Raw genomic sequence first — 11,983 nt, forward strand, 5'->3', positions numbered from 1 at the left:
TTTGCGAGGAGATCTCCTCCCTCTTCGAACAACTGTTTATATATTGTAGACAGGGCCTTGTCCAAAGTGTCCTCTCTCAGTAAAGACTCTAAATCACAAATTTTCAGGGTAATACCAATAACTCCAAATTGGGCATTGTATGCATGCCTTAGCTTAAGATAACACATTGAGTGTTGGGCAAATTAAACTTTTTTTTTCCATCAATCAGTTTTTATTGAGTTTATCATAAACATTGAAAGACAATGTGTACATTGTACATTGTTTACAGAAATTCGTTGACATTTCAAAATACAAATATAAGGCTAAAATATCATTTAACAGGAAAATCTAGATTGCAAATCATATGTTAATAAATACATTGAAATAAATACATTCACAGGAGTCACCAATACCATACCCCCATAGAAACCCAACTGGGATGTCTTTACCTTCCCAAAGGTATGTCACAGGTGACAAACAACATGTATAATGAGAGCTCACATGGCTGAACTTGCCTTCATATCATGACACTATGAACTAAGAACAAACAAAGTCAAAGAAACTTCACAGCTTCATTCCATTTTTCCCAAAGTGACCAAGTGTTTTTTCCCCTAATCCAATATCCACCACTAGACGCCATAGTCATTTCATATCCATAATGAAGGTTCACCAAGTCAAGTGTGTTTTCTATGGAGGGAATTTTATTTGACTTCCACAGTCTAGTTATAGACAGTCTAGCTGCTAATAATATGTGTGTAGTCACATGCCTGGCAATAGGGGGTACTGAATCTATAGAAAGATTGAGGACCGCTAGGTCAGGTGTGGGGGCAATGTGTTGGTTCGAGATGTCTGATAGAATTTGGAAGATAGTCCTCCAATAAGGTGTGAGAGAATTGCAATTCCACATTATGTGAAATAAATCACCTTTGGCTGAATTACATCTCCAACACGTCATTGACATTGAGACCGAATGAGGCCAGTTTTGCTGGAGTCAAGTACCATCTGAGGGACAGTTTTTGAGTAAGTTCCCATAGTGCGAAGCATTTGGTAGCCTTATAAATAGACTGCAATGCTTGTTGCCACTGGTGGTTTGTGTAAGTTCGGCCCAAATCGTTTCCCCAATGTGTGTGGGGGGATAGTTTATCAAATTGGAGTTTTTGTTGTAGTACATTATAAAACAAAGATATGCCCTTAATTTTGCGGGGCAGGTGGTAACCTAAATCCGCCCCTACCTATAGTTGGTCTGGCAAAAAAGCACTGGATTTTTTTTTTGTTATTCCAGTGCTCTTTTTTGCCCGACCAACTATAGGTAGGGGCGGGTTTAGGTTACCACCTGCCCCCTATCTATAGATTAGCACGCCTGTGCTCCTTATTAGGAGGCTTTAAAATCATAGCTAGGACTGCAATACAAGGAGTGCCTTGACGTTTGGCCTGCAGCTTAAACAGGTATTTGCAAATACATGCAACTAAACCTCTGTTTTTAATTATATACAGTTAGACAGATCTATTTGGTTTAAGGCTTTTTTGCCTCTGGCAAAAGTAGAATAAAGGGTGACAAAACATCCCAAACAAGGTATGACAAATCCAGGGTTTCCAGCCAATTCGAAACATCCGAGGGGACCTCAAAGAATTTCAGAGCCCTGGTATTCAACACTGAGCTTACTGGGGTACAGCATACTATACTTGAGTCCCTTGTCCCAGAGCCTCTTCCGAACCTCTACGAACGTGCAACGGAGCCTCTGTAACTCTGGGGAGAAATCCGGGAAGAAATGCAGGGTGGTTTTCTCATACCGGAGCTGTGGTTTCTTCCGGACTTCTGCAAGGATAAGATCTCTATCCCAGTAATTTATAAACCGCACAAGGAATGGTCTGGGCAAGGCGCCTTGCGGTCTCGGGCCTGTGGGGACCCTATGAGCGCGCACCACAATGTATGCTGAGGAGACTTGCTGTAATGCGAGGATTTCTTTAAAGAAATTTTCAGCAAAGCTGGCTGGATGCGAGCCCTCCGCGCCTTCAGGAAGCCCACCACGCGCACATTATTCCGGCGCAGCCTATTTTCGGCATCCTCAGACCACGCCATCAAGGTTTTAACCGTGCTTTGCAGGTCAGCGACATTCTGGGAGGTGGTAGTCGCAGTATCTTCGATATCCCAGATACGATTCTCAGCAGCAGTGACACAGCCTCTAAACTTGTCCATGTCTTGCCTGATAAGGCCACACTCTATGGCCAGTGTATCTATCCTCCCCATGACCAGGGTTTGAAGAGAGAGCTCAATGGCTGCCAGAATGGCTGCAGTGGAGGCAGTAGCATTTGATTGCTCCATACATGAGGGCTGCTGCGGGTCTCCTTCATCCTGCTCAATGTCCCTCAGAAGCTGCAAGGCTGTCTGTATGGCCACGGCACGCTCCGTTCTAGAGGGCAAGATTGCCGCCGCACATGTCACTGCCGGGGAGCCCTGTGTCTTGGGAGGCGGCTGTTTCTTTGCCGATTGCCTTCTGGATGGCATCGATGGACTCAGGAGGTGCCCCCGATCACGGTGCAGCCGTCAGCCGGCTAGGATGTCACTCAGTGCAGGCAATCTGAACAGGATTCTTCACACAGGAGTCGGAGCTCTCTCCTGCACGTCTTCTCTCCTTCATTACATACAGTTAGACAGATCTATTTGGTTTAAGGCTTTTTTGCCTCTGGCAGACATGCCCCCTCCATACTCGGGTACTTTGATGGGCTGGTGACAGGTACTCTGATGGGCTGGTGACAGGTACTCTGATGGGCTGGTGACAGGTACTCTGATAGGCCGGTGACAGGTACTCTGATGCTCACTGTTCAAAGACTAAATGTATATTTCCACTTTTGCAGTCAAATTTGAGAAACTCTCACTATATGTTTGGTGTGTGTCCCCGTTTTCAAAGCATACATAAAAATAATTTTAAGAAAAGTGTTTGTTTCTTTTTTTCCTTTTTAATCTTGCTAGGTGTTTGTTTGGAACAGACCTTGAGCAGACTGCAGTACTGATTAGTTTGAAATGAGAGGAAACTCAATTTGACTCCCTCTGAATTTCCCCTTATTAACATACAACAAAGAAGCACAGCTACTGACTCTTTAGAACTTTTTTGGAACATTAAGTGTTCACATCTAGTTTACAATTGATAACGAGATCTGCCAGCACAGTACAGACAGGATTAATTATGGTAATCATTACCTCCACAGCCCCCGCTAAATCTCAGAGCCCCTCTGCACAGCAGAGGAAAACTTAAGTTTTGGAGCTTTCAGGAAAGAGGTAATAGAATGAAAACATTTTTTTTTTATTATTATTTCTGTTAAAGCAAACAAAACTCTGTTGTTTGTTTAAGTCTGCTATAAGTCCTACTGTATTGTTTCTTGTCCTGGTTATTGCTATCCAAATCAGTGCCATTATTAATAGTCAGACAATGTGGAAAACCTATATAAAAAGCATGCCAAGTCTTGCAGCACTAAATGTAAATAACTTTGCTGTAACAGGAACTCAATCTTGTTATGATTTGTTTTTCTGCTTTTCATTAGGTGAGTTCTGGCTAGGTCTAGCAAAGATGCATCAGATTGCTGAGCAGGGGCCGTACATTATGCACATAGAACTCCAAGACTGGGAGGGGAGCATCCAGTACATGGAGGTCCATTTCCACTTAGGAGGCCCTGACAAAGCCTATGCCCTGCAGCTACTTGGACCAGTGACTGGAGATCTGAAAAATGCTCTGAGTGAATTTCAACAACAAGCATTCTCTACCCAGGACCGAGATCAGGACTTGCAATCTGATGTTAACTGTGCAAAACTTCTTTCAGGTGAGCAGGACGATTTAGAAAAAATAAATAACAGTGGAATTATAACGATTATAAATGTCTGTTTGATTGTTTCCTTCTGAAAAAAAAAAAAAACACTTGTAAACAATATAATTACTATATGGTTACATGTTTAAAACATGACTTGAGGTACAACGATTGGGAAAAAATAAATTTTAAAAGAATGTGTATCAATTTTCCATGTTTATGTTATATCATCTTGAATGGAATGTTCCTTGAGAATTTAAGTTCTGCTTAGATGATAGCCCTGCTCTACCTGTAGTTTGTTTAATACAGGTAGTGTGGGGCTGTTGTGTAAGCAGGCCAACCACTTTCATGGAAGGTCTGCTTTAAAGCGGGGTTCAGGGCATAACATTTTTTATTTATTTTTTGCAATCTCAATTACATTATTATGAATATTCATTAAAACATAAACACACATATATACACGATCCGTACATAAACAGTTGCAAAAACGTACCTGATATCATCTCAGGGATCTTGTGGCCGTTTCCATCATAGCTGTGGGCATTATGAAGCCCAGTTTATGTTTCTTCCTGGATTTTCCGAGAGAGGTGCATGCTGGGATTTTTAGGCACAGTAATGCCAGGAGACTCCTGGGAAATGAGTGTCATCATTTCCCAGGAGGCAATGGGGTCTTAGGACAGGAAGTTCTACCACCTTGGACTAGAAACTAGGCAAATTTATTTTTAAGATTTTTTTTTTTTTTTACATTAAAGGCAAGCTGTTCAATAAAAGTTTGTTTTTAGGGTGGAACTCCGCTTTAAGAAGTCTACGCAAATGCAAATTCCTGGTTGGACACTCAAGTAAAGAAAAAAGTGCTCTGTGTAATTGCCTTAAAATATTCATGAGAGTAGGCATTCCCTCTTGGTTTAAAACAGGCATTGCCTACAGTGACCCGATGTTAGGTGACAAAAGTTTTCAACCTCATTTTAGGAATCATTTGTGTACATGCAAATGTACTCCAGCACTCTTGGCTATCAAAAGTATCCTGATGAACTCTAATGTTCTTGTCCACAATCAAAAATTTGGGCTAAAGTACATACAAGCCCATGTTAAAGTGCAAAAGTTGTCATTTTGCACCTTTTATTTAGCTTATTATAAAAAACGAATAATAGAATACACCCCAAAAAAGTGGAAAAAAATTCACTTTTGTACATTGTTTTACATTTCCCTTTGTTTGTTTTCATGTATCTTTAGACATAGGAGTCCAAATAGCAGCTTGAAAAACTTAAAGAGAAAAAAGAACACTTAGGGGGCCTTTTGGGGGATCCCATGCCATATAGGCACAGCTTGCTTAGCAGCTCTCCAGAGGTGAATATGAAAAATGGTATCCCTATTACTGTAATACAATTTCAGTTCGAAACTCATGTTTTTCTATTTATTTATGAGTCATTGGATTCAGGTGAAACCAAACTTTTGGGGATTTGCTCCTTTTTTATGCCTAACAGGTTATGGTGTGTAGCGCCATGACAGCAGCTTACCTGCCATAGTCCACTCGCAATATGTCTCTTACATTTTCTGGTTTATGGTTGGATGCTTTTTTACTCACACCCCTACCACCTGCTTACAGAAGTATGATACTGCAGAGTCTAGAACCAGATTAAATCTGGCTCAGTGCACTGACAGTGCATGAGCAGAGTAAACACTTTGGAAAGTCTCCTGCACCTACAATTACCGCTGCTCTGTGGTTTACTTGACATTTGTTTTGGCTCCGATTTCTAATCTTCTTATATTTGATTATGATTCAGCCTGGATCATGGTTACTGTTATCAGTTTTCCACCTCTGTCCCCATAACTGACCTAACCTGTCACCTGTACTTGACTTTTTTCTTTATCATTTGGCTTATTCTATCTGCCTATCAGTTGGTGGAAGTAGAATAATTTGAAGGTCCACAAAAAATAGCGATGTGTTCATCATGTGTGCTCCAAAAGAAAGAACAAAAAAAAAAACAGACTCCACCCAGAAACCTTTTAAAATATTTTTAATAATGCACAGTATTTTAGTATACAATAAACTTTGTAAAATGCTGAATCCTATCATTCGTGGAAATGCTCAATAGCATTCCCACTATTGTTATTCGTTTTTTTATTATTCTTAATTTTATTATTATAAGTGGGACTGCTTCAGTAGTCCCACTATTGTTATTCATTGTTTTATTTATTCTTAATTAGTAATTAGTGCTCTCCAAGCATTGCTGTTCGTTTTTTTATTTATCTTTCTTATTCCGTATGTTTTTTTGGCTCTGCGTAACTTCTGCATACTTTCAGCTATTAAAACCATTCAACTTTTAAAATGTTCAGCTCTTTCAGCTAATGACTTGGACTTTTTAACATTGAAGTGAATGAGAGAAAAAAAATCATTTGGAAAAAAAATAAAGATTTTGAAAAAAAAAATAACAAAAAAATAATAATTTTTGAAAAAACAATTCAGTTTAGTGTTAAACTTTAATGAAATTCATGTTTATTTTAAAATCATTGCTACTTTTCCAACTATTCTCACTTCTTCAACTTTTTCTTACGGATTTAAGCTATTCATCCAATTAGCTTTAGCAATTCAGCTATTCAGCATTCCCACACATTTTCTGCAGGAAATGCATTTTCTAGTTTCAATTTTATTATTCTGTACGTTTTTTGGCTCTGCGTAATTTCTGCATACTTTCAAGCTATTAAAACCATTCAACTTTTAAAATGTTCGGCTCTTTCAGCTAATGATGGGACTTTTTAACATTGAAGTGAATGAGAGCATGCTTTAAATCCTTAAAATTTTCTTCCACTCCCAAAACTTTCACCTACAGACGCCAAACAAACTTTAAAATGTTCACAGAATATTCAGCTATCCAGTTATATCTTTTTAGTTTGATATCTTTTACAGTTTTTGTGAAAAAGCTGTTTAAGTTTAGTGATCATTTCAGGAAATGTTATCGATTAAACAGATGTGTATTGGGCTGCTTAGAGTGGATGATGTCATAACTAGAGCACAGAGCCTTAAAGAAATGTCTTACAAGATCTACTTGTCATACACAATTTATACATCAACACGCTGGTTGAGCTTCCAAATGACAAGAGTTCTACATTTTTTTCCATTGACTGTCCTGTATAAAATTCTTCACATTTCCACATTTTGTGTGTTTCGCACAGCAAACGTATTTTTTAAATCGCTGACATGCTCACATTTTTAAGTTTATCAACATAATTTTTGTACTGATACGTTCACAAAGGCCATGTGTCTCTAACGGTGAAGTTGCTGTTTCGATAGCATGTACTGTTGTGGATGTTTGAAGGGTTCTCTCACACTGTCTCTCACTCATTAGGTGTGGGGATTAATGATCAAAAAGCTTATCAAAAAAACTTTAAATATTTCACATGTTTCATACATTAGTGGTGGTGTTAAACTTTTTTTTATGAAATTCATGCTTATTTTAAAACCATTCCTACTTTTCCAACTGTTCTCACTTCAACTTTTTCTTACGGATTTAAGCTATTTATCCAGTTAGCTTTAGCAATTCAGCTATTCAGCATTCCCACGCATTTTTTTGCAGGAAATGCATTTTCTAGTTACATATCTTAACCCAACCATGTATTGTGACTATATTGGTTCCATAAAAAGATGTTATGCTATACAGAGGCTGATTTATGAATACTGGAATAAAAGTAAAGTCATTGGGGCAGATCCACAAAAGGATTACGCCGGCATATCTATTGATACACCGGCGTAATTTTAAATTTCCTGCGTCGTATCTTTGTTTTGTATCCACAAAACAAGATACGACGGCATCTGGGATCGATCCAACAGGCGTGCGTCTTAGTACGCCGTCGGATCTTAGATGCAATTTTTCAGCGGCCGCTAGGTGGCGTTTCCATCAAAATCCGCGTCAAGTATGCAAATTAGCTATTTACGGCGATCCATGAACGTACGTCCAGCCGGCGCATTTTTTTATGCCGTTTTCGTTCGGCTTTTTCCGGCGTATAGTTAAAGCTGCTATATGGTGGCGTACTCAATGTTAAGTATGGCCGTCGTTCCCACGTACAATTTTGTATTTTTTACATTGTTTGCATAAGTCGTTCGCGAATAGGGATTTGCGTAGAATGACGTCACTGTCGTAAGCATTGGCTGGTTCCGGTTTAATTTCGAGCATGCGCCACGGACGGCGCATGCGCAGTTAAAAAAAAAAACTTTGTTTACGTCGGGTCACGACGTATTAACATAAAACACGCCCCCATTACATCCATTTGAATTCCGCGCCCTTACGCCGCCAGAGATACACTACGCCGCCTGTAACTTACGGCGCAAATTCTTTGTGGATTCGAAAAAAAAAATATGTTGCGGCGGCGTAGTGTATCTTAGATACGCTACGCCCGGAGGGAAGATGCGCCCAGGTACGTGGATCTACCCCATTGTCTTATGCCTCGTACACACGGCCATTTTTCTCAGCAGAAAAAAAATGTTTTTCGCCGACGTGTTTCCTCTCCAGCCTGACTTGCATACACACGTTCATGCAAAAAAAGTCAGACCAAAGCGCGGTGACGTACAACGGGACTATAAAGGGGAAGTTCCTTTCAAATGGTGCCACCCTTTGGGCTGCATACTTGATTCTGAGCATGCGTGTTTTTTTTCCCCCTCGGAAAAGCATACACACGACCGTTTTTCGCAACGAGAAAAACAACGGACGGGAAACACGACAAGAAAAAAAAGAGGGGAGAAAACTGCTAGGGAGCATACACACGACCGGTTTTCACACCCAATATAAAAAAATGGCAGTTTTCTCGTTGTGAAAACCGGTCGTGTACAAGGCATCAAACATATGAGATTACATCTTTGAAACTGAACTGGCCATTAGAGTGTTTGTATGGGTAAATAATTGTGGCAATCCTTTACTTTGATACTAACTACACTATAATGCAAATATACTGGAGCATGACTAATAGGATAATTTACACAAAACATTTGCTTATGGCATGGTTTTCTAAAAATATTAAAACAGTCTTTGTACAGTAGATCATACCCATAAGCTTAAACTTACATTTGGGAGTAAATATATCATAAGAAAATGTTATGAATTTAATATGTCGCCCGGGTCTAAGAAACTATTTTAATCTAAACTATAGGATGTGGGTGACTTAGTTTTGCATAATTTGTCAACAAGTAAAATATATGTGAATTACTCTTTGTTCCAGGAGGCTGGTGGTTTAGCACATGTGGTAAATCCAACCTAAATGGTAAATATTTCCACTCAATACCACGGCAGCGACGTGAGAGAAAGCAGGGAATCTTTTGGAAGACTTGGAAAGGAAGGCATTACCCACTGAAATCCACTGTCATCAAAATTCGCCCTTTGGAAACCGAATGACCTGGACCAAAAAGGAAAGGACCCAATTTGCAAGACTTTTTTTTACAAATTACAAATCATTTTAATAAGAGGAGGCCATCACCAAAACAGTGCAACCTAGGTTTTTTGCTTTCGAGACTGTATGTACGTTTTGTACATTTTCATCTTAGAAACAGAAAAATAGAAGAGTGAAGGCAGAAAAAAGATTAAGTGGTCCATCTTTTTTAATTTTTTTTTATTTACATATATATATTTAAAATTTTGGTATTGAGTATAAAACCATGTTTGTTTGTCTCAGGAATTCAGGAATGTTTAAATCCACTTACTGTTGACTCACTCACCAACTCTGCTGGAATTCTATTCCAAGAATCAAGTACTCTTTTGGTAAAATAATACTTTCTATGATTAGTTTTGAACATCCCTCCTAATCTGTGATCATGTTCCCATGTTCTTGATCACATTGAAAGTACTGCCCACCTGAACCTTATCCACCCTTTGATGTATTTAAAGGCTTCATTAATGTCTCCCCTTTCCCTTCTTTCCTCCAGACTGTACCTATTTATCTGTAATTATGGACCTTATGCAATTAGTCTTTGTGACTAATGTTTTTACAGCCATTCCCAGAAACTTAGGGGATGGCCTGGGGGATTAATGGGGTCCTTGTGGATTTTGAGGAGGGCATACAGAGTGGGTGTTTTAGGAAATGGGACATTGAGAAAATTCCCACGTGGGTTTGTTGATTAAACCTTGATATGAACAACAACTTTAACCGTGCCCATCAATGCAGCCTCACCTGTGCCCATCAATGCTGTTTCACCCGTATCCACCAAAGGCAGCCTGCCCGTGTCCATCATGCAGGGGAACAGAGGAGAGGAAGAGGATTGCTGGGTGGATGATCAGAGCGCAGAGAAACACGGCTGGAAATGCTTTCATTTCAATAGCATTGTGTTCCCACCGCTCAGTGTCACATACAGCCCCGCCCCCTGGCTGGGGAACTTTGATTCACGTCACTCGTCCTGGGATTGGATGGGTAATCTGTCTATCAATGTCCCGGGACCAGGGGGTGGGGCTGTGTGTGACAGCATGTGCAGGGAGCACTCTGCTATTGAAATGAAAGCCGCTAGTGATGTTCCTTGCATTATGATGACTTGGCCGCCTGTTCTCCCCTTTTCCCCTCCGCAAGCGATGGGAGAAGGACTCCCGTACAACCCGCCTGTCAGCGGTTCTTTGCCCCCCCCCCCATCTTCCAGGCAGCCCTTCCTCGCCAGCCCTCAAAATCCACTCGCAAAATGCGAGCAGGCGATTGGAATTTTTGAGGACTGAGTTATATTCTTTGGAAAATGTTTAAAGCATATTTCAAAGCAAAATAAAAAATATATTAAGTACAGAAAAATAACCAGAAATACTGTAAAGTATAGTAAATAAGTATAGTATACTTTCCTCTTTGACATGACAACACAGCTCTTCCAAAGCACACATTGTCAGCCCTACCTACTTCATTTCTGATGGATTACAAAGAAAACAGACGTCCCCTTAATTCCTCTCCATTAAATCATCTCCATGAGCCTTCTTTGTGCACAGGCAGATAGCACAGGAAATTATCAACTCGCAAGCAAATTCAAAAGGTATTTTTTGCATTTATCAAACAGATATAACAAAAAACTTTCAATGGTATACTTAGCCTACCAAAAAGGAGCAAATAAGAGACATTCATTGTTAGGCTTTACATACCACCCTGCACCACCATGTCACTGGATGACCCATCCACTTTACTGACTTTTGAACATTAGCACTCAGACTGGGTAAAGGGGGTCAGTACAAGAAACCAATCAAGTGCATTACTTGCAAATGCATTTTTTCAGCTGGGTGGAGAGAGGATGAGTTGGTTGCTTCTTTGGGAAAAAAAGTAAGGCGTGGGGGCAGGGAGCATAGAAATGGAGATGGAAAGCTTTCAGAGTATAAAATAATTATTAGACAAAAAACATTTTTTTTTTCCTTTTTAGATGCTCCTTTGTACTTTGTAACTACAGTATAATTATACAGTAAGATTCTCATCTAATGAAGTAAGTTCCCTAAACTTCCTTCCCCTATAGTACTGTGAGTCCTTCACGCTTTGGGCACAGTCCTAATTGTACAATCTCCTTTAGATCTAACATCAACTTTGTAGTACATGCCCCTGCCCGATGTGATACTATTTAAAGAGTGTTTAGGTTTGTCCTTATATTATAAAGTTTGTGTAAATCTAAAGGAGATTGTATAGCCGTATGGTCATATTCTAGCACTAGATTCCCCTGCTTTCAACAAATATACATTTAAAAAAATTCTGTGACAGCAACACCCATACAGGTGATGTGGCAATCTCACGACTAAATTGAAAGAAAAGTAACACTTTTGTCAGGTAAACGGACCTTAGATGCGTTTTATCAGTGTATATAGTTGTATAGATTTTGCCTGTTGTTCAGCTTTAATAGTGTGTGCAATGAATTATGAATAATAATGTACAGAAGCTGTATAGTAGTTGGTGCTGTCTAACATTATGTATTTTTGTTTTTGTAATAAACTTGATATGTCAGCAAATGTATACATCTCTTTTCATACATGAAATGTAAACTGTATTTAACGGAGGGATGGAGAAGGAAAAGTATTATTTAGATTGGCTTCTACTAATGGATTTGTTTATTTCGATCACACTAGCTTTCTTTTTGTGTGATGTTCATCCTTCTTCTCTTTGCATGTTTTTTTTTTCTTAGTTTTTATAAACCATTTTGTTACATAGTTACATAGTTAGTCAGGTTGAAAAAAGACACAAGTCCATCCAGTTCAACCACAAAAAAAATAAA

General features: G+C 39.3%; 1 protein-coding gene across 2 annotated transcripts in view; it reads left to right on the forward strand.

The window, feature by feature from the left end:
- Nucleotides 1–11,720, forward strand: part of ANGPTL4 (angiopoietin like 4) — a 56,996-nt gene extending 45,276 nt beyond the window's left edge. Inside the window, exons 6-7 of one of the 2 annotated variants that reach the window (XM_040322542.1) lie at nucleotides 3,520–3,795; nucleotides 5,014–5,051. In XM_040322542.1, the coding sequence (XP_040178476.1) occupies nucleotides 3,520–3,795; nucleotides 5,014–5,039 (302 nt within the window). In that variant the 3' untranslated portion in view covers nucleotides 5,040–5,051. Of the gene's footprint in view, nucleotides 1–3,519; nucleotides 3,796–5,013; nucleotides 5,052–8,991 lie in introns of those variants that run through there. The other variant, XM_040322541.1, reaches the window with a different exon arrangement.
- Nucleotides 11,721–11,983: the final 263 nt, after the last annotated feature.

The sequence above is a fragment of the Rana temporaria genome, chromosome 1 (assembly GCF_905171775.1).
Source record: "Rana temporaria chromosome 1, aRanTem1.1, whole genome shotgun sequence".
Lineage (NCBI taxonomy): Eukaryota > Metazoa > Chordata > Amphibia > Anura > Ranidae > Rana > Rana temporaria.